This window comes from Peromyscus eremicus, chromosome 3, assembly GCF_949786415.1.
Source record: "Peromyscus eremicus chromosome 3, PerEre_H2_v1, whole genome shotgun sequence".
Lineage (NCBI taxonomy): Eukaryota > Metazoa > Chordata > Mammalia > Rodentia > Cricetidae > Peromyscus > Peromyscus eremicus.
In genome coordinates this window covers 104,798,360-104,824,972 of record NC_081418.1, presented here as the reverse complement: position 1 = coordinate 104,824,972, position 26,613 = coordinate 104,798,360, and the positions used below count along the sequence as shown (strand labels likewise).

General features: G+C 45.0%; 1 protein-coding gene across 1 annotated transcript in view; it reads left to right on the top strand.

Moving 5' to 3' along the window:
* The first annotated feature begins 329 nt into the window (after nt 1-329).
* Adamts9 (ADAM metallopeptidase with thrombospondin type 1 motif 9) overlaps nt 330-26,613 on the top strand; it is a 168,628-nt gene continuing 142,344 nt past the window's right edge. The window contains exons 1-3 of the mRNA XM_059258235.1: nt 330-444; nt 1,099-1,502; nt 6,098-6,260. Coding sequence (XP_059114218.1) covers nt 330-444; nt 1,099-1,502; nt 6,098-6,260 — 682 coding nt within the window. The remainder of the gene's footprint in view (nt 445-1,098; nt 1,503-6,097; nt 6,261-26,613) is intronic.

Sequence of the window (26,613 nt, the reverse complement as noted above, 5' to 3'; positions counted from 1 at the left end):
CCGGCGCGCCTCGGAGCGCACGTTCCGCGCCTTCTCCTGCCCGCTGGCTGGACATTATGCGGCCGAGCAACCGAGCCCCAGTCCTCCGCCTCCTTCTCCTCCTCCTGCGGCCCGAGCCGCTCAGCTCACGGCAGGCGGCAGCGTTGCTCAGCCGAGCGCAGACGGGACCCTCTCTGCAAGACCTCAGCGACTCCTAAAGTCAAAAAGTTGGCGGCAGGGCGCCGGGGTTCCGCGCGCTCTCCACTGTTTCTGCCTCGCGTCGCCGCCAGCCACCAAAGCCGGCAGGAGGGAGGGGGTGGGAGAAGCGGGGGGGAGGGGTGAGGAGCACCATGCAGTTAGTATCCTGGGCCACACTGCTAACGCTCCTGGTGCCGGACCTGGTTGAGATGAGGAGCCCTGACGCCGCGGCGGCCGTGCGCAAGGACAGGCTGCACCCGAGGCAAGGTAACGTGGCTCTGGACCCTCAAGGTCCCGTCCCCCCCCACTTCACCACCACCACCACCACCACCAACACACACACACACACACACACACACACACACACACACACACACACACACACTCCATCGCCACCTCCTCGAACACGCTCCAGGGCGGGTACCCCACAGCAGAGGCCTCTCTCCTTTTCCTAGAAAGAATTACCTCCCGTTTTGGAGCCTCTCCCTTCTCTGGGTCATCCCTAGCCAACTATTAGGGAGGGAGGCACTGCAGGAATTTTAGGGCCACCCCCAGCTCTTTTTTTGCCTGATTTTTACTCTCTTTATTCCCTGTCCCAAATCAATGCTACTTAGTAGCTGGGATCACCGGAGAGCGCACATTTTATTTTATTCAGGAATTTATCAGAACCTGTAATTATCTTATGTTTCTAGATTTGTTCATTGTCTGACTTCTAACGCTCTATTCTCAGCGCCTCGCTTAGTTGTTGGCTGTTACTACTACAGTAGGCGCTCGACAAATATTTGACCAGAGATGGAAGGTGAAAGAATTGACACGAAGGGACTGCAAAATAAGTCGGGACAAAGCCCCCCATCTTCTTTTTAAATTAAAACTTTCGCAGAAATGAATGATTAGCTCATTTGCCTCTGCTTCTCCCTGCAGTGAAATTATTAGAGACTCTAAGCGAATATGAGATCGCGTCTCCCATCCGAGTGAACACCCTCGGGGAACCCTTTCCCACGAACGTGCACTTCAAAAGAAGGCGACGAAGCATTAACTCTGCCTCTGACCCCTGGCCTGCCTTTGCCGCCTCCTCCTCGTCTTCCTCTACCTCTTCCCAGGCGCATTACCGCCTCTCAGCCTTCGGCCAGAAGTTTCTATTTAATCTCACCGCCCATACCGGATTTATCGCTCCACTGTTCACTGTCACCCTCTTTGGAGAGCCAGGGGTGAACCAGAGCAAGTTGTACTCCGAAGAGGAAATGGAACTTAGGCACTGTTTCTACAAAGGCCATGTCAATACCAAGTCCGAGCACACTGCGGTCATCAGCCTGTGCTCCGGAATGGTAAGTGGGCGCGTGCCCCTTTTCTCCTCCCCGCCTCCTCGTCTGCTTCTTTAAGACTTAATTGCACCCTAGTCTGAACCTACCGAGTCTATGCTCTGGCGTTAAATATCAACACTGGCTTACGTCCCGGGATTTGGTGGTCTACCGGTGGGGTGCGCTTACACTCGAGAAGAGAGTAGGCATCTGTCCCCAGAGGGTTGTGGATCTTTTGGAGCTGTCTTGGGGATGGATTGCGCTTGCTGTGCTTAGCCCAACTCTGCAGAGTAGCTTGCACGTCGGCTTACAAACTCAGAGAAAGTTGCTGGGGTTGTGGTTTCTTGTAGCAAACTTGGCGGCCCTGGAGCGGAGCAGCTGAGCGCAGGGCGGACCTAACTCCTCGGTGCTTCCTGAGTCAGGGATGTAAACTGACAATCCCAGGACACCCCTTCTGGAATGCTGGGATATCTCTTGCAGTGAACGGGGGTACATAACCTAGTGTCCCTGCGTTCTTTCCTCTCAGAGCCTTTTATCACGTGCAAGGAATTTTGAAACTGAACCAGATTGACAGGGAAGCTGTCCCAGGAAAGGAAGGGTGAGCCAAGTACTCTGAGAGCTGGGAGTGAGGGCGGAGCCTGTCTCTAAGGCTGTGTTTGGGAGTGGAAGGGGAGGGGGGAGGGGGTGGTGCACTGCAGTCCGACTCTGCACCCTGCTGGCGTGGTGGCTGGAGGCGCTAGAGTAGTGAGAGAGAGACTGGAGTGGTAGGTAGCCTTTAGAAGAGTCCCATTCTTCTGGAACCCGTGGCAGTTCCAAAGGACAGGAATAGTAATGTATGGCGCACGTTTCTCTAGGAAGGTTGAGTGCGACGGATACCACCCTGTGCTGCCAAGTGGGCACATAGTGGGAGATCCAAGTTGGTACCTCCACTCCCTGTTTCCTGACCCCTCCATTTACCCTAAATTGGAACTAACAAGGCATTCGCCCCCATTTCGTAAGACAATTAAGAGTGTCGTACAATTCTGGACCCAACTAGGGTGGTCCTTCTCTTCCCAAGCGACGTGCGTTTCTACCACGCGCGTATGACGCAGAAAGTTTCCCGCGGCTCGTTCTCCTAGCTCACTGCACCGCGCATTACGCACAATTGGCTATTAAAAGTCTGTGCCCCTGGTGCACTTACTCTCTCCCCTTGGCACACACACACACACCCTCCTCCTCCTCTTTCTAAGTGGGGGCTTGGGTACTCACATTCGCTGGCTGGTTCTTGCGTCCAGGTCTGGAGGTTACATCCTTCTAAGCCTTCCAAAAACAGGATCCCGGCGGAAACTCTGCACTCCAGAAGACAGGGAGGAGGGGAGGTCTAGCCTGTTGGAATTCAGGGAAGGGGATGAGCCCCCTTACCCACCAGCTAAGCTCTGGGAAGCCTGGCGCCCAAAGTGCCTGGTTGAGATTGATTGGGGGTAGGCGGAGACCGCTGTTTAGCAAGGGGAGGGGATGCTGCGTTGAGTCATCACGGACTCAAACCTGGGCCTGGGCGCTAGAATGGCTGCGATTTTTGAGAGGTTATCACCTAGGTAGGCTGAAAAGTCTTGAAGCGGATCCCAGAGAACCAGCGCACCCCCGATTTAAAGCTAGGGACCCCTAGTTCCTGGTTCTTAGATAGGGCTGCTGTGCACTTCGTTGGTAAACAGTCTTTACTCCTCCTCTTTCCCCGCCTACACACCGGTGGATTCCGAGTGGCCCCAGCAGTTGTATAAATATTTTTCTGCGTAGGACTTTAATTTCCATTGGTGGTTTTACATGGTAACACAATGCACGTGGTCTCCTTGAGAACTGAGAATCGGGGCTTCTTCTGAAAGGACTCCCTGGACTCTCCTAGCCCCATTTACAATGCGTGTAATTTGCAACGTGCCTGTTCTGGAGGGAAGGCTACGTATATTTTTTAAATGCGCGAACTAGGTTTTTGTATCTGTGGCCACTAATCTGTCTCTAAGCTGTATCGGCCACTAATCTAGCTCTTCCTACCTTGTTTGTCTCCTAGAATTTTTATTTCCTCCCAAGGCTCATCTTTATCATTTCTGTAGCAGTCCCTACATGATGATGTTCCTGACTGCCCAAGAAGGCTTCCAGGAAATCTGCCCTCTTTAGAGTGATCCAAAACTATGCCCCCACCACACACTCCCCACACCCGCCAGTTCTGTTTTTCTGAATGCCATCTCATACATTGCTCTCCTTTGCTGAGAGAATGTCTGGACCTCAGTCCCTGCCTCTCCGGAGGAGCACTGTCTGAGAAACCCCTCCATCTACCCTCTTCTCTCCCAGCCATTTTTCTCAATCCCTGCCATACATACACCAGTAGCAGGTCAGTAAGTGGGCCACAAGAGCTCATTGACACCAGTGTTCACATAGCCTACACATCTCCTCATATTCTAGTGAACAGTATCTAATTCCACAGCTGTTGTTTAAGATCCTAATATTACATCACTTCACCCATAGTCCAATGATTTCATCTTAGTCTCTTCTTCTGAAATTCCCTATTTCACGTAGTCAGCTTTATGCTTTCTCTAAATTCTCTTTAATTTCCTGTGTTCAGTACATATATTGCCCACTCTGTGTGTGTGTGTGTGTGTGTGAGTGTGTGTGTGTGTGTGTGTGTTTTGCTAACAATTGAACTCTGGGTCTTGTATTTGCCAGCAAGAGAGCTACATTTCTGTGTCAACTTTTTTTTTCTTTTAAAACGTTGTTTCATTTCTACTTCCCCACAAGACTCCATAGTTTTCCATGTGGTTTCAGCCCTCTGCTCCAAAATCATAGACACTGTCTCTCTTCAGATGTTCACTGGGCGTGTGTTCTCCTCTTCTGTCCTAGGCATTTGCACCAATACCTATCCATTCCACTCACATGCTATAGTAAATAGACAGTACATGGTATGTTTATATACATAATTATGTACACATATGTAAACAAATGGTCACCTCAGCCAACACAAGATAAGTTGGGTCCCAGTGGTTATTTCTGAACCAACAACAAAATTCATTTTGTCTCCATATTATTACCCTTTATCTAGCTTTTGCTGCAGGCTCTGTGATACAGTGACCTCAGAGCTACCCATTTCACTGGTAAGAATGCCTGGGCCTTCAGAACAACCATTTTGCCCCAGGCCTCATGGGTTCCTTTCACTAGTCCTGTCTCCCATAGACCTTCCTTGCCCTGTGCTTAGAAAACACCAGTTACATACTGACCGCAGACAGAGGTGCTTTGGTGAGCACAAATGTGCTAACTTGCTGCTTCTCTGGTGATCTGTCAATCTGTCAGACTATACGAAAACTGACTTCTGCCTGAGTCTAAGAGCTTGAATGACGAGGGGAGCTGCTTTAAAAAGTCGAGTTCTAGACATCACACCCAGAAAATTTGAATCTGTAACTATGGAGTGGCATCCCAAATTTCATCAAAAAAAAAAAAAAAAAAAAAATCTCCCAGGCTGTCTTGATCCCCGTTGGTTTTGAAAAGCAGTGCCTTAGCCTGGTGCCTTTTCTTATATAAGAACCATGGGAGTGTTTTAAAATTCTGATTCTCGAACTAATCGCAGAAATTTGGGCACAGTGCAGCAAATGTGAGGCAGAGGTCTTAGCTCTCTAATCGGAGCTGGAGGATGCTGGTGCAGGTCACCCTGCATCTCTTCAGGGGTGATCTTTTCTCCTGTGCCCAGGAAATGAGAGAAGGCTTCTGGTTGTTTTCAGTGTAGGAAGAGAGAAGAACTAGGTGTCTCCTCTGAGACGGGGCCCATTGGGTGCTTTCAATGTTCATATGAATGGTTCATATTGAGGCACTGTGGATCATTTGTAAAACTTGTAGATACATGAGGAGGGGAGGGAGGGAGATGGCCTTTTGCAAGGTGTCCATACTGCTTGGCAAGAGCAAACTGACCTAAAACTAATGAGCTACACCAAAACCCACTGATCACTTCAAAGCCTTAGAAGGTTCTTGCACTGGGCTATGTGCATGGCGGGTATTGTCCTATTTAACCTTCACAGGTTAACTTGAAGAAGGAACTTTATCTCTAACTGACCAAATGTGAAAGCTCAGACCAGCAAGAAAAGTTGCTCAAGGAGGATAGGTGTGGTGCTGGGAGCGCATGTAACAGAGTGTTACAACACTGCCTCTCGGGATATCACTCTGCCTCGGCAAAGGGAACCAGTAGAGACCTAGTCAGGGTTACGGGCAACACCACCTTGAAGGCACTGTAGCTATCCTGTACCTGGTGAATGTGAAAGGAGACAGTTTGGGCCAGCCAGCTTGTCCCTCAGCTATGCACCAGTGTTTGTGGATTTCTAGGCAGTTTGAGCCTGCTGGAGGAAGAATAAGAGATCTGGAACTTAAGCACCAAGGAAAAGCTGGACTTGGAAAGCAGGTGTAACACATCATCAAGTAAAGAATTAGCTTCCAATATGGCAGAGAGTGAAGATAAGCCACAGCTGCTCCAGGGTACCTCAGGCCTCTCAGGGAGGGGCCCGAGCAAACCGCTCCTTCTCCTACCTGGGATTACCTCATTCTTTGTGTTGTGTTCTTGTCCCTCCCATTGGCTGAGCTGTGTTCAATCAACCTCTCCTCTTTCTGCACAGATGGGCACATTCCGCTCCCACGATGGAGATTATTTTATTGAACCACTGCTGTCTGTGGATGAGCAAGAGGATGAAGAGGAACAGAACAAACCCCACATTATTTATAGGCGCAGTACCCCTCAGAGGGAGCCCTCAGCAGGAAGGCGTGCCTGTGGCACCTCAGGTATTTGCTTCTTGGTTAACTACAGATGCTGTGTGGACAGGGTTCATTGCTACGCTGCAGGAACGCAGCAGCTGTTCTGCTGTTTGCAGAACACCACCATGTACAATATGGTTTATTCAGTTCTCCGGTAAGGTAGGTACAGCCCCTTGTATAGACAGAAACTAGAGAGGGGGTTAGTAGTTAGTAGTTAGTAGTAGGGTTACTATCCAAGGTTGCACAGCTAAGAATGTACAGTGAGCCTTCGAAATGAGAAAGCAATAACTTGATTGCATCTGGAGGCAAAGCTCTCTTCTGTGGTTGATACTTAGAACAAAGCTGGAGTCTGAACCTGTAACTTCAGTGAGCAGTTGTTTGTATTTTCTTGATGTCGTCTATTCATTTGGTTTCACTTTTGTTTTGTGTCACATTTATAAGATAAGCATACTGCACAGGTTTTTTTTTTTGTTGTTGTTGTTGTTATTATTGTTGCTATTGTTTGTTCGTTTGTTAATTGTATAATAGAATTCACAAAGCCTGCTGTGTGTTTATTGGTTTGGCTCATGTCCTGTGGTTTTAGGAAACCCAAAATGGATCTGTGAGCTTCCTTCTAGGTTTCAGTCTCAAGAGTACATTATAAGCCCGCTGCTGGATTTCACTGCATTCTGGGCGGATCGTCACAGGTTTTTGGCTGATCTATGGGTCCATCCTTAGGGATGCATTTTCGTGGGCACCTGAGGAAACTGATGCTTGTCTGTGGCCTTCAGTCTGCAGCCTTGTAGCACCCCTCACTGACCTCTAGGCCTGGCTACTGTCCACCTGTGGCAGCTTACCACTGAGTAGCATCATGTGTGCTGAGATATTGGTTACAATGTTTTTAAAATTCCATTGACCACTGGCTTATGGAACTATTTCTTTCTTTCTTCATAAAAAAACTGCATCAACAAAGTAGCTATTCAGTTTTCTGGTATCTCCTATAAGACTAAGACTAACATGGAGTTGCTTTAAATGCTCCCCCAAGAAGTTGTCAGCATCATCTTCTATGTGTGGCAGGATTTTTCACAGTGATAGTGTCTCATGTCTTCATCCCTGTTAGAGGTATTATTTCTAAAGCAAATCCTAAAAGATAATGATAACTACTTATAATCTGAAAGTAATCAACAGCAAGAGTATAGAACTATAGGTCTTTGGGCTTATTGCATCCATTTTTGTGTTCTCACCCTCAGAGCACGGTGGGATATAACGGAAATCACTGTTACTTAGTCTTCCTAAAGGAATGAAGAAGCCAGATGTGGTGGCACACACCTGGAGGATCATGAGTTCAAGGCTAACCTGGGCTACTTTGTGCCTGGTCTATGTATTGAGACTTTGTCTACAAAGGAAAAAGGCAAAAAAGAAGAGTCCAAAAGTTGGCATTGGCTAGTTTTCCTCAGAAACGATAGTCCTAGGAGCTGGAGTAGTGGCGAGCCTGCCAGCTGCCTACTAGTTTAATAGTTAGGACATTTGTCTTAGTTTTATTTTTAGGCTTATTTTAATTTCTCAAATATGTATTAGCAAGTACATATTTTATATATGGGATAGAAAGGAAATACATGATTGTCCCCTTCTGTCTTATTAATGTGTGAAAAGGACATGGACATGGTACTAGTGTTTAATGCACTGAACACTTAGTCTATGTTCTGATGTTCTTCTCACTAATTAAAACAAAGAAACCAACCAACCCATGTCTCTCAGGCAAATGGGATGGAGTCATATTGGCAGTTTTAGTAAGGGTCCAAGCAACTGGAATATTCAGGTAAATTCAAGTGTCATTGCTAACATTGAATTTAAGGCACTAGTCATTCCCTGACACATGCGGCTCATACCTGTGGGACTTCACTTTCTAATGGCAGTTTTTCCTGCTCTTTCCGAGTAGGGCAGTAGAGTATTAGAACTGGAAGGATCTTCAGTTGACACGTCTAATTCAACACTTGAGTTGCAGATGGAAGAGGAAATCGGAGGGCAGGGTGTGGAGTTAGTTGCTTGTTTTCAGGAACAGTACACCACATATTTAACACCTGTTGGAACTTTTCCTTGCCTGAGTCTGGAGGTGGCCTCTGGAAGCTCCCACACAGAGTACATGTCACACTTTAGTTGCTGGATTGTGGGATTCTCAGTAGGACAGGCTACTCTGGCTGTTGCACTGCTGTGTACAGATGGGATGCAGGCCTTGTTTCTGATTCTTGATGCAGGTCTCATTTTCAGAAAAGAGTCTGAGATACTGTATTCAAAAAACGTGTGAAGGAGTCTAGTGTGCTGGAAGCCAAGGACTTCCAAAGGAAGGTGGAGCTTTGTATGCATTTTTATTCACTGAGCCATCAAGCACTTACTGAGCAATTCTTCCATGTCATGATGAGAAAACTAGAAGCCATCCGCATTCTATTGCATATGACCTGAATCACATTATAGATTATCAACTAAAAATAACGTGAACTCACCGAGATGTGTTCAGAACTGAGCATGAAATAATGAAGGTCCCGGGACAGGGGTTAGCAGATGGTAGCATTCACAGGATGGAAGATGAAAAAGAAAAGAAAAGAAAGGTCATGAAAATAGGGAAGATAACATCATGGTAAGGGAAGGGAAACTGGGAACACCAAACCAGATGTAATCACTAGTCGCTTTGCAGTAAACACACTGTAAATCGATAATGAGACTTGCCCAAAGCCTTTGTGACCACCAGTGGTGGGACTGAGAGCACTTCCTGTCTACTTATTTCCTCTTCATCTAGTGTAGCATTTTGTTGATGGGAAGCTTCTCTTGGCCTAGTGTCTGCCCTTTCTGGCTCAGCTTTGTTTTGAGGTCATTGTATATATACGGTGACTGCTTGGATGTATCCCCATGTTTTGTCCTTTCGTTCTGTTTCCAAGGCCATCAGGATTCATAATGGAGAGTAGTAGGGTGTTGTCTTCCTGTGGCATGTTTTTGTGAGAGCAGAGACAGGTTTACTGAGCTCTCTGTCCACCTGACCTTTATCCCAGGGGCCCCTGTGGCAGGCTGGGGGAACCCTCAGAAAGAGCATTGCTTTTGTGAGTCATTTCCACTGCATGCTTCCAGGTAAAAGCACATCCTGTTTTCTCCTCTCTCTCTCTCTCTCTCTCTCTCTCTCTCTCTCTCTCTCTCTCTCTCTCTCTCTCTCGTGTGTGTGTGTGTGTGTGTGTGTGTGTGTGTGTGTGTGTGTGTGTATTTAATGTGTATGTTTGGGGTGTGCACCTGTGTGTGCAAATGAATGTGGAGGCTAGAAGCTAACTTCAGGTGTTTTCCCCCATTGCTTCCTTATTTCTTCAAGATGGGGTCTTGCTCATCACCATCGTGGGGAAGACATATTATCCCTGTTTAACAATTGAGAAAAAGCATAGATCAGAGAAGTTGAGCAACTTTCCAAAGTCACACTGATGGTAGGAAAGGGGCTGACACTTCCATTTCTTCTATACTTGGAGCCAGATTTGGCTGAAAACACAAATAGAAGCTGCGTTCTAGAAATTCTTTTTCCTCCCCACTTTAGTGAGACAGGTGAATAACTATGTAGCCTAACCTCACCTTGAGCCTCTGCTCCTTCTCCCCCAGCATCCCGTGGCTGAGATTACAGGTGGGCACCGTCATTCCCAGCTAGCAAATCCTTTTTGATTTCAATTTGCAGAGCATCTTCTTTGGTTTGCATCTAACGTCTAGTTTTCAACAAGTTTCTTATAGCTTATGTTGACCACGCATCCTACATGGTTCCAAGTCTTTACACGGATTATATGAGGTTTTGTTTGTCTTTCCTTTTTATTACTATATGTTAATTATACATAGTAGGTATTGTTATGATATGTAATACAGTGATATTCATCCCCCACTTGGCCTCTGTTGTCCCCCACTCTCCTGCTGATCCCTTTCCTTTTCCCAGCTAGTCCCTCTTCTACTCCCATGCCCCACAACTCTGTTTTGCAATGACCCAGTGAGTTTTATTAGGGTTGCTTGCAGAGGGTGAAGGAAGGGTGGTTTACAGGAGATTGAGCACCTTATCAGTGGGTCCACCATTGAAGTAAATGTTTCTCCTTCAACCCTACCAACCATTAACTGAGTACACACCCCCAGGCAGGGGTGGGGCCTTGTGAGCTACTCCTGTGGATTACATGTTTTAAATCTTCAAACAATTTCTGTTTGTTGGTGAGAAAACTGAAACACAGGACTTCACAGAGTAGAGCTGCCCAGGGTCACAACACTCATAAGTATCGCATTTTCCCTAAGCCTTAGGGCTGGTCTAGTTAGAAGACTTCTTCTAGGCCTGCTCCTTTGTGGATTCAAGGGCATTCACAGGAATTACAGTTCTTGGACAGATTGTAGACTTGCCTGCCTAGAGTCTGGTTTGATTTGAGGGACTCTGTGCTCCAACTTCTCACCGACTCTAATGACACCCAGTGGATTTGTGACTCCAGCATGCCCCTGTTGGAGTGTCTGCTTGTTACAAATTAACTTCCAGGATCCCAGTACAATTTAGCATCAATCCACTGATTAGATTAGCAGCCCTCTGAGCTGGGCCCCAAAGCAGTGAGAGTTGGCACTCAGGATTCCCCCCAGGGGACTTTCTATGAACAATCCCAAGGCAGCTGGCCAGTGTCTGGGTGAATGGTGGTCCCTGGTGGGCTAATCAGTGTCTTGGGCTGAAGCCAAACTGACTCTCCATTAGTGCACATTTCTGCAGCCTCCTTTCCTCTCGGTCTCTCACCCTGTGAAACAGGAACAGGCAACTTCTAATGCACGGGCACCCTCGGATCACTGTGCAGATCTCCAGATAAGTCACTGCGCAGTAGTACAATGGGGGACTTTGGATGTAGGAATGAATGATTTCTTCTTTTATTTGTTCTCACAGGATCATTATCTAACCCAGGCTGGACTCCAATTTGATCTCTCACTCTTAGACCCCAAAGTCTAAGATTGTAGGTGTGCCCTACCATGTCTGGCTCCATTTTGTTGCTCTAAAACAATTATTATGAACATATTCAAGTGTACATGAATAGAGGGGATAGCAAAATGACCACCATGAACAAGCCATCTACATTTAATAGAGACCAAGAATTTCAACATTTACTTCATGTTTGTTTGCTCTTTGCTGGAGTGTTTTGGAGCACACTCAAGCTACATGACTTTCCATCTCTAAATACCCCGATATGGAAAACGAAGGTTATTTTTCTACATAACTGAAATACATTCACTGTGGTGAGCAAAATCAATACTGGTTCTTCCACATTAAGCTGTTCCTACTTGTCTCTCAATTCCTTTCTGTTTGCTTAGACTGTGATCTCACCAAAATCTACACATTATGTGGAGCTGTTCCTCTTCAATAGCATTCATGGTGTCATCGTTGATGATGCTACAATTGCCATGTAGTTTTAGATTTGCTCCACCTGGCCCATTTTTCCCCCATCCACTTATTCTAGCCTGTGTTTCATCCTGGTCAATTTGCTGCTGTAATAATTTGAAGATGGAAGTAGCCCTCAACCCCAGAGCGGATACCACACAGAGCCTCTGACAGGCCCTTTTCTGGGAGGGATTTAGTGAAAAGGCAGTGTGGTTGGGCGTTTTTGTTGTTGTTCATATGGGTGTGGCACACATGTAAGTGTGTGTGGACTCACATGTGTGCAGGTACGTGTGTGCATATGTGATATGTGCTCTTGTGTATAAAAGCCCAGGGTTCGTGTCAGGTGTCTTCCTCAATTACTCTCCACTTCATTTATGGAGGCAAGATTGCTTGCTAGACATGGAGCTCGCCAACTCTGTTCATCTAATCTAGCTAACAAGCTTGCCCTGGGGATCTCGGCCTCCCAAATGCTGGGCTTACAGAGAGGCGTCCATGCCCATTCAGCATCTACATGGGTTTTAGGGATCAGAGCTGTGTCCGCACACTCGTGCGTTGAGACCTTTACCTGCTGAGCCATCTCCCTAGCATCGGGCTGTTTTGTGCTTTGCTTACTTAGGTGTCTCTTGTTGGCGTTTTTCTACTGAGAGAAACATTCTCAGTTCACAGCATCTCTTCTCACTCTCTTCTTTGCCATTCTGGATAGTCCCTCACCTGCGATTTCCCAGAAGAAATGTAAAGTGGCAAAGTAAGTTTAGACTTGAGGACATAGTTTTCTCACCTGTCTTAGGGCACTGTGGGTTTCTGAACCCAGGAATAGCCAGCGGGGCGTGTGCCTCCCTCCCTCACGGCTGCCAGTCTCAGGTGTCCCCTGTCTCCTGCCCATCAGGATCTTTGGTGTTCCTGTTGTTCTTCAAAAGCTGCTCTCTGCTGCTAAGGGGCCAGGTCATGCAGCTGCTTGCCAATGTTGTCATCCTCCTGGAAGCTACCTGAAATGGGTGTGGGTGCACATTTTTCTGCAGAAGGACCCCGAGAATTGGCAGAGGGCTGTCTGCTGACAGGAGCAGAGCCCTTGGGAGTAAGTATGAAGATCCTTCCCTCAGCCCTTTCCTAGGATGGGTTATTTCCAAAGTGAGACATTGTAGCATCTCTTAGGTCTCTTTATATGAGGGAATAAGAACATTGGCCTGATGAAAGGCTAGTTATCATACCATGGAGATTTAAAATTCACAACTTTGTATCCACTGAGTTTTGGTTCTTTATGTTGTTAGTCTGACTGTTTCAGAGTTGATATTGTAGTCATTCCTTGATGAACCATTTGTGGGTGAATTTTTCTCATGTGTCTTTTTTTAATGTTTGGACCAGATATCTGCATGAACACTCTATGTAAATGCAAATCCCTAATAAATAGGAAGTACCACAGAGAGGGAGGAGGAAAGTCTGAGTCTCATGTGTACTGGGGTTGGTAGATTTTACCAGATAGCAGCCCCAAGTGAAGGCTGTGTTGGGGTGGGTCTTCCTTCTTCTTTGGTTACCTAATCTCATGTGATATTAGAATAGACACAGTTGGTGTTTGGAAAGGGTTCAAGCTGATTTTGATGTGGCCTTAGAATTTTTCTGCTCTGAATCTTAAAGAACTTTTTATTTTCCTCTAGAGTTTCCTAGTGTTCATATTTCTATTTTATATTAAGGTACAACTTACATGCTCTAAGGTTTGTCTTCTTAGCACACAGTTCTGTGAATCTGGGCAAATAGTATCATGTCATAATACTAGTCTCACTTTTCCCAAAATATTATATAAACAGGATCAGCAAGCTCATTGCATTTGAGATTCATCCACAATCCACACTGCTGCCTTTACCAGTCTTAAACTAAGTCAGTCATCCATTTTATTATGGAGTACTATTCCATTTTATGGATATAATGTTCATCCATGTTGATGAACATTGGTTTTATTTCTGTTGCAAATAAACCCATTCTAAACATTCCAGTACAGATCTTTGTATGAATATAGCTTTCATTTCAGTTGTATGAATGCCTTGGAGAGGCTGGCTTATATGATAAATATATATACTTTGTAAGAAACTACCAGTTTACAAAACTGTATTATTTTGCAGTAGAATGTGAAAGTCTGTTTTCTGGGTCCTTACGAGGACTTGCTATTTTGTGTATTTTTAAATTTTTTTAGCAGTTCTAGTGGGACAGAGTAGAGTGTCTGTGAAGTTTCAGTTTGCATTCCCTCGTGACTGCTGATTGTGAGCCTCTGTGCTTGGGGTTATTCGCCTTCATGTGTCTTTGGTGAAATAACTTCATACACTTTGTCCAGTTTTTAAAAACGGGAATGCTTTCTCCCCATTATTGAAGTTTGAGAGATCCTTATACATTCTGGATATAAGCACCTTCTCAGACATGGCCTTTGTGATTACCATTACGGCCTTCATGATTACCATCTCCTGGGCTGAGGCTTGTCTCTTCAGAAAGTTCCATCGTTTGCAGACACACACTTCACAGGCAGCGTCTCCCTTCCACTGGCCGAGCTTCACATACTGTAGAGTCCACACTCTCGTGGACCTCCACAGCAGCAAACATGAGGGGCTTGTCATAACATAGGTGTGGAGAAATGGAATAGGAGAGGCGTATATAGGGCGTGTTAGTCACAAGCATTTTCTACAACAGGATAGGGGTGTTGATGATTTTATTTCTGGTTGGTATCCAGCAGTATGACTTTCAGCGTTCGGCCACTGTGCTAGGTGCTAGGACTGTGAGCGAAGTCAGCTGCAGACCTAGAGTGCCGGGATGCTGTGCTGTACCTATGAACAGGTGTACACACAACAACAGCAAAGGAGCCAGAGGAGCCGCGAGACTGACAGGGGTAGAGGACTTGGCCGTGGGAGTAAGCTTCTCCCAACCACATGCTTTTTGGGCAGGAAGGGAAACAAACATGTAACTCCATTATTCTTGGAAGTTCCTGCTCTCTGATCTGCAGAGAATTTAAGGCTGCTTCCAAAGGGTCTTCACTTGCACACCACTGTCTCTCATTCAAGCTGACGACTAAGCATCACATTTGATGCTCTCCTCTTATAACATGTTAGAATAGATGCAAATAGAAGTGATTTTCAAAAACTATCATATATGTTAGCAGGTAAAAGTCAACAACAAACTATCAAACAAACAAAAAAAACCCTCCATTACCAGTGAGTAATGGAGACAAATTCACCACACCTCCTTCAATATATTTTAACATTAGCTAAAAACCATCTCTTTTATGGTGGTCTCTACTTTGCAAGTACTCCATCCTATCTTGCTGGTGTTTGTTTTCATCCATATATTCTCTGTGAATCTTACTTTTGTTACTATGATGAAATGGCTGTGTGCGGGTTGCATATAAAGGAAATAGGTTATAACTTGGGAAGCCATTCATTAGGCCTTTGGTGAAGGCACAACAGAAATCAGCATGATTACAGAAGAGAAAGTGGGAAGCAGAGATGAGGTCACCAGACAAGAAGCTATAGGGCAGTTCAAGGCTTAGGGTTGCTCTTGTGAGAATTGGTTTAGACTCTGCAAAAAGTAATTCCTTTTGAGTGACCTAAGGACCTTAAAGATCCTCCCACCTCAAGACTAACCAAGTCTCTAACACATGATGTCAAGTACATGCAATTCATAAAACTGTCTCTAACACATGGCGTCAAAGTACACGCAGTTCATAAAGCTGTCTCTGAGATGGACAGTAGCCAAGAAATGATCTTGGGCTTTACTCACCTGAAGCTAAGGACTTCATTTGTTTATCCCTGTCTACTTTTACCTAACATAACAAGCTTCTACTCCCTTTCTCTGTGCTGAGAGGATCAAGGCCCTGAGCTAGGATGAATGGCAGCTTTAGGTCTACAACACAGGCCTCAGTTTTCAGACCTGTATCCTTTCTGGGGTACGACACAAGGGAGAACTACTTGTGGTTAGTGCCCAGAAAAGGGATGTTTAAAGGAAGAGGAAAGACAAGGTTCGGATCTAAGTGTGAGGATAATTAAGAATGAACTTGTGGGGTTGTTCAGGCAGCTGGCTCAAACCTACAGAGGAAAGTTTTTCATCCTTTAGTTCATTTAAGGGATTAGATTGTCCCCTCAAGAGCTGAATAGATACAAAATATAACTTAAGAATAGCAAAATAGGGGCTGGGTGTTGGAGAGAGAGCTTGGTCAGTGAATGCTGGCCACACAATAATGTGTTAGTGAGCTCAGATCCCCAGCACTCACACTCAGCAACTTGTGTCTGGAACTTCTGCATTGGGGGAAGGAGACAAATTGGTGAACTCCAGGTTCAGTGAGAAAATGAGAGAGAGAGAAGAGATCAGATGTTGACCTCTGGCCTCAACACATATGAAAACATATGTACATGTGTAGCCTCATACACATGTGCGCACACACACACACACACACACACACACACACACACACACACAAATAACAAAAAAGAAAAGAAAAACAGAACTCTTTAGAACCAGGCCAGGGTACCGGAGAAGGTGGCCTATGGCTGTAGAGGTCTGATTGTCATCAAAATGGAGAAAACCAGTGACTACTCCCTTCCATGCCGATGGAACAGGCACCCTGGGATGGGAAGGAGTTGCTGTTGCAAGCCTTGTTATACAGAGGCATCCCCGGGAGGCTCTTGTATCCATCGTGTTCAGAAGGAATGCTCTCTGGGACTTGGTCCCAGTCTTTAAAGAGCTCCAGGCCCACATGCTCTTTAATCTCAGCTCTCAGAAAGAAACCTGGGTCCCCCCACAGGCGTTGCCAGGCCACCCAGGAGCTGCACTAAAGTGTCAGACAGCAGGCTAGCTCAGGAGCCACCCGGCTCCTGCAGCCTCACAGCCGTACTCTACTGTGGAAAGTGACCACGGCTATTACGTCTAGAGTACTTGTCCTATACAGACCCTGTTTCATCACCCAGTACATCTTAAGTCACTTCCATCTGCCCTCCACCCCAGAACAAAGTAGCTGGTAGGTGTTTACGTTTCGTAGGTAAGGAGAAAGAGGTGTGGATTCAAGATCACACAGAGCAGAGGTGGAGAAGCTGGGGTTTTAACCTAAGTCCCTTTGAATGCCGAACCGAACATCTGAATTCCCGAATCCCACTGCCTCCTGCATTTACTTTATAAACTGCCTGGAAGGCTCCATCCTCTGTGATCTCCAACTGGTCTTGGACATGGCTAAGGCTGCATGTTGAACTGGTAGTACTCTGGATAAGCTGTATTAAGTAGACTATATTATTAAGATCAATTTCTTTTTAAAATATTTATTTGTGTGTATGTATGTGCATGCATATGTGTGTGCGCATGCATGTGTGAGGGGGTGTATGGGTGTGGGTGTACATTATGCATCACCAACTGGGGACTGAGTGTTCAAGTACCTGAGCCTATGGAGGATGGAGGACATTGCCCATTGAGACCAGCCCAGCCCTCTTTTGTCCCTTTCCAGTTCCACACCATATACCCACACTCATTCCTCTCTCCCTCTTCTTTCTCTCTCTCTCTCTCTCTCTCTCTCTGCCCTGTGCTCTCCTGTGTTGTGCAGAAACTTTTGCACGTCATGTGATTCATTCATCCATCCCTGAGGTTATTCCCTGGACTATTAGAACTCCTTTCAGGAAGTTCTGGCCTATGCCTGGACCACCAAGTGTCTTCCCTGTGTTTTCCAAATAAATGTTCTGGAAATATCTTTTCAAGTTATTGCAAACATCCTTCAGTTTTCTGTCTATGACCCGGAGTTCATAGTCCCTACCGTGAGTGTCTCTGTGAAGAACGATGGAGTTCATCTCTGTACAGAGCCTAGGACGGGAACTCACATAGAGAAAACCCACACAGAGCAGCCTGCAGCATCCTTGCCCAGAGCTTCCCTTGCCGCTCCAGGACAGTCTTCTCTCTGTGAAGAGAGCTCTTGTGCTCAGCCCTTCTGTCCTGTTGTATTTCCCAGGGCTGTTTAGTCCCCACCCCTTCTCTTGAATACGCAAATATCCCACAACTTCATACACACACACACACACACACACACACACACACACACAAAGTAATTAAACAGATGTAAGCTGGTTTCTTTCATGAAAGATGTCTTAGAGCTTTCAAAATGCTTCTGCATGTGGAGAATGTTCCAGATGTGATATTGTATGCTGTGTTTAACCTAACTGATTTGTTTTTGGAAATACCTTATGAGACTGATGTCCAAAAACTACTCTGACAAAAACATCATTCATAAAGGTTCAGGCAGTCAAAAGTAAGTCTTTTTCACCCCAAATCTCTTGTGTCCTTGCCTTTTGCACCCATTGGCTGCCAGCACCATGCATATGTTACTTGACAGTGGGCAACACAGTGCTTTTGTTCTTGTTATTATGTTCTTCAAAACACAATTTACTGTTTGTTACGAGAGCTGGCCTTGGGAACATAATCCTGAGAGTATCCCAGGAGTCACTATTATTTTTGAAGTTAGCACACTGAGGGCCCTTAAAGAATGATTAAACCATGCTGGTTTTCACTCACACCAACTGGAGCTTTGTGCATGTGTAATCACCCCTGCCCTTCGCTTAACTCTTTCTCCACCTGCACTCTAGAAGCACGTGGTACGCTACTAAAACATCCATGGCTTGTAGGGTTTTTGGTTTTCTGCCCTTGTCACATGGCTTTGTTGTTGTTTGTTCGTTTTTTCATTCCTCTGATCCCAATAGAACTTTCTCTCTCACCTTCCTTAGTCTCTGTTCAAAGGCTTCCTTATATATCTCTGACCACAGTCCCAGTAGTGGAGATCTTAGCTCCTACTAGAACTAAGATCGCAGAGGCTAGTCTGCTCTGTGCTGTGTCCTCAGCTCTGAGTGCAGTTAAGAAGTGAGCTTGTTTATGGTGATGACCCAGGACAGTGTATTAGTGACTTTTCTCCTTGCTGTGACCAAAGCAACTTACAGAGAGAAGCCTTCGTTTTGGTCCTAGTTAAAGGGATATAGACCATGATGGCCAGTCACACTGCATACTCAGTCAGAAGCCAAAGAGATTAAGTCAAGTGTCCTCTTCCTTTTGGTTAGGTCTCTGACTCCAGTCCTTGGGGTGGTACTGATCACATTCTGGGTAAGTCTTTCCCTTTCAGATAAGCTTCTCTGGAAAGAGCCTCTCAATGGCCCACGGTGTCTCCTTGCTGATTCCAAATCCAGTCATGTTGGCATTAGAGATTAACTGTCATAGCCAGTTAGAGCTCAGCCTGCGTCTTCTCACTGGCAGCCCTTATGCACTTGTCCAAATCCCATGCAAGCAGGGACTGACTGCTCATGCCTTCAGATCTTCCCTGCTCTCTAACTTCCCCTCCACCCTTGGTCTTTGTGAGATTCTATCTGCGGTAGACGTGTTTGTTTGAGGATTCGTAATTCTAATACACTAATGTGTAGAGAGAAGGAGCCTCTTCTGTATTGTCAGTTTAACAGTACCATTACCTTACAGCATTAAATGGAGGGATTTAATGTTTTCCCTTAAGCTGGGCCCTGCTCTAAAAGAATCGCATGTATCGTCTCCTTCAATATCTACAAGTCTCCTCTTATATAATTACCATTATTACCTTTATTTTACTGATGAGGAGTCTGAGGTTTCTAGGCAAGAAATGATCCATGAAAGGGCAGCTAGTATTGAGTTAGAGCAGGAGTGGAAACCAAGACCTGAGTCCAGGATCTAAGTGGGAACCACTGAAGATGCCTGCCTGCCTTCCCTCTGCCAAGTTCAGGTGGAACAGAAGGCAGTGGGCCTTGTCTGGAACCCTCCCTCTGGTCCTGGCCATGTGATGCCTCAGCCCACCAAGACTGTGAGGTCACTCTGCCTTGAGAACACTCAGTTAAAATTTGATAAGCCCTGTGAAAATGCCCAGCAGTAATTAACCTGCCAACTGCTGCCTTTAGCATTCCCATTGGCTCCGCTCAGCCCGGTTGGCAGAAACACTTTGGTGAGTAGCCACTGAGTAACAAGGGTGTGTGTGTGTGTGTGTGTGTGTGTGTGTGTGTGTGTGTGTGTGTGTTTCTCTAAAATAACTCTGATTCTTTAGTAGCGTAATGAGCACTTCCTTGCATTGAAAAATGAAACTTACTTAAAATGTTTTCACTAAAGTATGAGCAAACATCATCAAAATTTTGATCGTAAAATATTTCTTTTACATAATGATGCACTCATAAATGTTTACAGTATTAGAATTTTAAAGGGTTGAACTGTTTTAAACTTGCTTTGTGGTTACTTTTCAACTTACTTAGGCACAAAATAGGTATTCAAGAAGATGTTTTAAACTTCTAATTTGTAAGAAGTGTTTTTTATAAGTCCTTTCTGATTTAAATCTCAAACACTTTAAACGGAAGCAGGATTTATTTATTTATTTAGCTTATTTGGGAGATGGAAGCTTGCCCTCAGCACCTCTGGTAGTACCCCCGCCCCAAATCCTACTTTTTCCACAGTAAGGCCCAGTCAGCTGTCAGGAATGAAACGTGGCACACTCTGCTCATCTGTCCTGCCCAGGAGGACAAACAACATCTTTGAAATCGTGATCCCAAGCCAGAACATTATTTTTAAGTGCACTTAGTCACTCTACCTTAAATGGTTCCTTTTAAAATCTAACTCATATTATAATTTGACGACTGGTTTAAAAATAGCAACCAAGAATAATGACAGGGTTTATTTACTCCTTCCTGTGCGCCAGGCGGGAGTTAGCATGTTGCAATTCATAAACGCCCATTATCCCTCCAAGGAGCTGTAAACAGATACTGTTTTTTTCCCTTGGTTTCTAAGTGGGAGAACAGAGTGATAGTGTGCCCAAGGTCAAGAGGGGCTTGCTCACACAGTCTCCTCTCACTGTGGGAGTTCTTAGAGCCCTGGTGGTTTGGTGGCCGGAGAAGCATTAGTACTTTCCTTTTGACAGCATCGAAGCCAAAATGATGGCAGTCGCCAACATTGACTTAGGTTTGGTAATTGCCATTCAGAAGTGTAGAGCCTGTGGGGTAGTCACAGAAAAAACACACTGCCTGGCAGAAAGTCTCAGGCTCGCGCTCTCTTTCTCTCTCTCTCTCACTCTCTCTCTCTCTCTCTCTCTCTCTCTCTCTCTCTCTCTCTCTCTCTCTCTCTCACACACACACACACACACACACACACATATTTTACTTTGTTTTGTAAAACATGAAGCCCAAGCTGCCTTTCAACTCTAGATCCTCCTGCCTCCACTTCCCAGTGTACCCCAGCACACCCAGCAAAGAATCTGTGTACATGCCTATGTGAGATTCATATTGCTCAATATTACTTTTCCTCAGACTTGGGCTTGATTTGTAGAAGCATCAACACATTATTGTAGAGTTTGAATGAGGTCGGGTTTCTTATAAACTATTAGACAAAGTAAATGGGTTTAAGTTTCCAAGACTGCTTAAAGAACAAGAGCCATGTAAGAAGGTAGCTTGTTTCTGGGGGTTTCATTCAAACTGCAGGAGGCAACATGGCTGACGAAATGGCTCAGTGGGCAAAGGAGCGTACTGAGAGGACCTGAACAGACCTGGAGGCTTGAGCTTGATTCTGAATGGTATAAGAGAAGCAACTCCTGGGGGCTGTCCCATGACTGTAGCATGAATCTTAATTGGTCTTAATAATAAAAACCAGGAGTCAGATACCAGGGTGAAAGCTGACACCTGACCTCCACGTGAATGCCACAGCATATATATGCCTACACTCACACAATAATACTTTAGAATGAGGCAAGAAAACTAGGCAACCACTTTGGAAAACAATTTTTGTAGCTGTTCAAAATGTAAAATGTAGAGTTAACAATGTGACTAGACGTTCTACTCCTGCATGTATATTTAAAACCAAGAGGAATGAAAATACACCCACCCAGATACCAGCTTTCTTCAGCTGGTTTTCTGACTATCCACCCAGATGTCAAATGGACAAACATATCAGTATATTCCTTACAATGGGCCATTTGACAATAAAAAGTAATAAAATAGACATACTACAGCATGAAAACATTAAGTGAGATAAAAGAATCTAGATACAAAATGCTATACATTGTATGAATCAGTTCATAGGACATGTCAGAAGAGGCAAACCCATTGATGTAAAAACATAGGTTTGGCAGGGCGGTGGTGGAGCACGCCTTTAATCCCAGCACTTGGGAGGCACAGGCAGGCGGATCTCTGTGAGTTCAAGGCCAGCCTGGGCTACAGAGTGAGTTCCAGGAAAGGTGAAAAGCTACACAGAGAAACCCTGTCTTGAAAAACAAAACAACAACAACAACAACAACAACAACATAGGTTATTAATTGGTGGGGCCTAGGGAAGAGGAAGGATGGGAGAGTGACTGCTGATAGGTTAGGATTTCTTTTGGAGACAATGAGATTATTCTAAAATTAGACCAGGACGATGATGGTTCGTGCCATGCCATCATTTAGTCTGTTCCGGGAATAGACTGAACTGGGCTAAAGGTGTAACTCAGAGGTAGAGTATTTATGTTGCATGCATGAGGTAATGGGCATCTGTGAGAGCACACACACACATACACACACACACACACACACACACACACACACACATATACACACACGCCATGGGGTTATACATTTTGAAGGTATGTGAATTTAATGGCATGTAAGCCTTAATGAAATTGTTATTGAAAAGTGGTAATAAATGTGAAGCTATATATGAGGTGGGATATTAGTCATTTATGCCATACTTTTCACAAGAATAAAATTTCATTAATTAGTCCATTCTTATTAAAGTATTAGCCAAGTGATATTGTAAATTCCTGAAGCACAGCCCTTGATTCTATTATGCTGAAAGACCACTGAAGAGCAGTGTGGGGGAACTTCCTTTTCCATCCTAACAGTGTGTGCCCTTAGCTGGGCACTACCACTGTTACTACAGTTCTGTTTTGAGGTTAGAGAACACATAGGTATATTAGGTGCAATATCTATTTTTTGTGCCATTTATAATGCTAATTTATTGTTTTTGAAACAGGGTCTCTCTATGTAATCTTGACTGTCCTTGAGCTCACTATGTAGACCAGGCTGGCCTAGAACTCACAGAGATTCTCCTGCCTCTGCCTCCTCAGAACTGGGATTAAAGGTGTGTGTCACCACTGCCCATTTTAAATCAATTGCTACAGTGATCCATGTGCTAGAAATTAGTTGGGCTAATTAAAAAGATAAGATTCTCACTCGTGAGGAGGAAAGGTGAAGTGGGAAAAGGCTGAGGAGGATCACCCAGGAGAATAGGTTGATTTGGTTATAAAGAAATGATTTGTTCCTGCAATTTGGTTTAATTTTTGCTTCATATTTTTATTTGTGTGCGGGAGGAGCGGACTAGTGAGTGCTGGTGTGCGGGAGGAGCGGACTAGTGAGTGCTGGTGTGCACATGGGAGGAGCAGACTAGTGAGTGCTGGTGTGCGGGAGGAGCGGACTAGTGAGTGCTGGTGTGCGGGAGGAGAGGACTAGTGAGTGCTGGTGTGCACATGGGAGGAGCAGACTAGTGAGTGCTGGTGTGTGGGAGGAGTGGACTAGTGAGTGCTGGTGTGCTTGCCGACAGAGTCAGAGCACCAATTTCTAAGGTCAGTTCTCTCCTCCTTTCCCCATTCCTGAGTTCCTTCTGATAACTCTAAAAGTTAACTTTTTTTTCTCCCTCATGGTTAATAGTGAATTCCGTGCCTTTTCCTTACTGAAGATAGAGTCTTCTTTAAGTAAACCCAGCCCATCACATCACAGTGTGCGATCATTTGGTTGTGGTTTGTCCCTCCAAGGGCCGTACATTCAGGTCTCAGTTCCAGTGTGGCAGTGTAAAAAATGAAGGGCCTTTAATAGGGGAGATAACAGGTGAGACCTAGCAGAAGGCTGCTGGGCGCCTGGGGTCTGCCCTAGAAGAGACTTAGCTCTCTTGGGTCCCCTTCTAATTCCCCCAAGAGTTTATGGCTTTAAGAGTGAGCCTGGGCCGGGCGGTGGTGGCGCACGCCTTTAATCCCAGCACTCGGGAGGCAGAGCCAGGCGGATCTCTGTGAGTTCGAGGCCAGCTTGGGCTACCAAGTGAGTTCCAGGAAAGGCACAAAGCTACACAGAGAAACCCTGTCTCGGGAAAAAAAAAAAAAAAAAAAAAAGAGTGAGCCTGACCCTGCATCCTGACATCCCACCTCACCATGTTATGTTTCTTGCACAGGTTTCCTCTGTGATGGTAAAGTCAAACAGATGGGCTGCCTAACTTCAGCTTTCCAGCCTCCAAAACTGTCCTAAATGAACGCTTTTCTTTACATGCTGCTCAACTCCGGGTATTAATACAAAACAATTACAGTAAACATTAATAATTAGTTAGTGTTCTCAAGTTTAGTAACATGTTTTCTGTTTTAAATAAAACTACTGATTTATCTTTTGAGAATTTCATGTATGTGCTGTATTCACATCAGTCTTCTTCCTCTCTTCCTTCCAATTTAATTCCTTCCAAGTCCCTCTTACTCTTCAAATTCATGACCCCTTATTCTTTAGTTATGATTTCCACATACATGCGCGCGCGCGCGTGCACACACACACACTCACACAGTCACACACTCACACGCTACAGTTTATAAGCACAATTTGCTGAGATCATTGAGTGTTGCTCACATGTGTTAGGGCTGACCTCTTGAGATTTGCTAGCCTAGTAGTGCCTTGTCCCTGCAGAAGACTGATTCTCTGTCTCTCAGCACCTGTCAATGGCCTGTACTTATTCTAGGGGTAAAGCTATGAAGTTACCCCCCCACAGGAGGTTTCGTGGGTGCTCTTTCTTTGCCACATGTAGAAGACCCTATATAACCACAAACATCCCACCCTAGGACTTTGTCTCTCCCAATCTGCCCCATGTTCCCTGAGCTTTAGATGTAGGGATACGTTGTAGGTATATCAACAAAGGCTGGGCACCCGCAGTCAGTTGCTCTCAGCACTTTGTCCATTTGTGGCTTTCTGTCATGATCTCTGTGGCTGCAAAAGGAAGCTTCCTTAGTTATGGGTGAGAGCTGCACTCATCTGTGGACATAGGATAAGTGTTTAGCGTGCACTTGAAAAGTGGCAATACTAAGTTCCCATCTAGGTTCCACAGTCTCACTGGTCAGGGATAGCGGGCTGTGTTTACAGGGCCAGGCATGAGTTCCTTCCTATTTAGAAGGCCTTAGGTCCAACTAGATGGCTGTTGGTTTCCTCCAGGGTGTAAGTGCCACTGCTGCACCTTTCAAGATATCTTGCCATTCTGGTCATTGTTGTTTGTAGGCATTGTTCCTGGGTTGGACTAGTGGTGTTTTTCTCCTTTGGCAGCTTGTGTGGCTCCTTCTGGTACTATGAGAGCTAACCCTCATGGAGGAAGCTTCCACGTCACTTTCAGCTCCATTCTTCCGAGTCCTTATTCTTGGGTTAACAGTGTGTGGAGTCTTTGGCAATTCCTGGGAATCAACCAAAGGCAATGGTCTATATTGTTTTGGGTGGTTTCATAAACTCCCCTGACCAACAACTGGAAAGGGGGTTTCCCATGTCTGGCATTGGGTACTATTTTGTTAGATGTCTATGGTTTTTGGGGGAACCTTGTCACCTCAAGTGGCATAACTTCATTTAAACTATATACACATATATGCGCACACACACACACACACACACACACACACACACACACACACACTCCCGCTTCCCAGGCAGTTTCCACTCCCTGTCCTGTTTTACCCATTTCCCTCTTCACAGCACCTGAATCCTGCAAATTTCGTGATTTCATTTTTCTTTCAGCTGAATATGTATCACATTTTGATTATCAGGTGAAGGACATTAAGTTGTTTACACTTCCTGGCTATTATGAGTAAAGCAGCAATGAATTTGGCTGAGCAAGTATCTGTGGAGTAGAATGTCAAGTCTTTTGAGCACATGCCAATGAGTGGTATAGCGGGGGCTCTATGGTAGATCTAGTTTTAGCATCTTGAGGTTTGTCCACACTGATTTTCATAGTGACTGGACCAGTTTACAATTCCAACTCCAGTGAATTTCTCCTGTCCCCATCCTTGCTGGCATTTGTTGTTGGTTGTTTTCTTGATCTTAGCTATTTTACCTGGTGTTAGATGAAGTCTCAGAGTAGTTTGAATTTGAATCTCCTAACTGGTGAAGATGTTAAATACTTCTTAGAGAGATCTCTTAGCCATTGTTATTTCTTCTTTTGAGAACAATCTGTTCAGATCCCTAGCTCATTTTTTAATTGAGTCATTTGTTGTCTTTGCTCTGTTTTTTGAGTTCCTTCTATGTTCTGGATATTGTCTATTAGATGCATAGTGGGCAAAGATACTCTCCCACTCTATGGGTTTCCTCTTCACTCTGACTATTTCTTTCACTGGACAGAACCTTTTTAGTTTATAAGGTCCTGTCTGTCAACGATTGACTTTAATTCCTGGGCAGATGGAGTTCTGTTCAGAATGTCCTTTCCCAAAATTTCAGTAAAGTGGCAGGATACAAAATCAACTTAATAAAACCAGAAACCTTTCTGTGTGTCAGCAAGAAACATTCTGAAAAAGAGATTATGGAAACAATTCCATTCACAATAGCTTCAAAAATTGAGAAATAAACTTAACCAAGGAGGTGAAAGCCCTCCACAGTGAAAATCCCAAAAAGATGGAAAGTCCTCCCATGCTCCTGGATTGGCAGGATTAGTACTGATGCCTATTCTACCAAAGTCATCTACAAATTTAATACAATCTCTATCAAAATCCCTACAACATTCTTCACAGAAGTAGAAAAAAAATCTAAAATTGAACTGGAACCACAAAATTTTGATAGCCAAAGCAATGCTGGGGGAAAAAAAATGCTGGCGGGATTATAACTCCAGATTTCAAGATATATTACAGAGCTAGAGTAATAAAAATAGAGTGGTAATGGCCAAAAGCATATAGATCAATGAAACAAAATAGAAGACCCACATATAAGCACATGTAGCTACAGGCATCCGACATTTGACAAGGATGCCA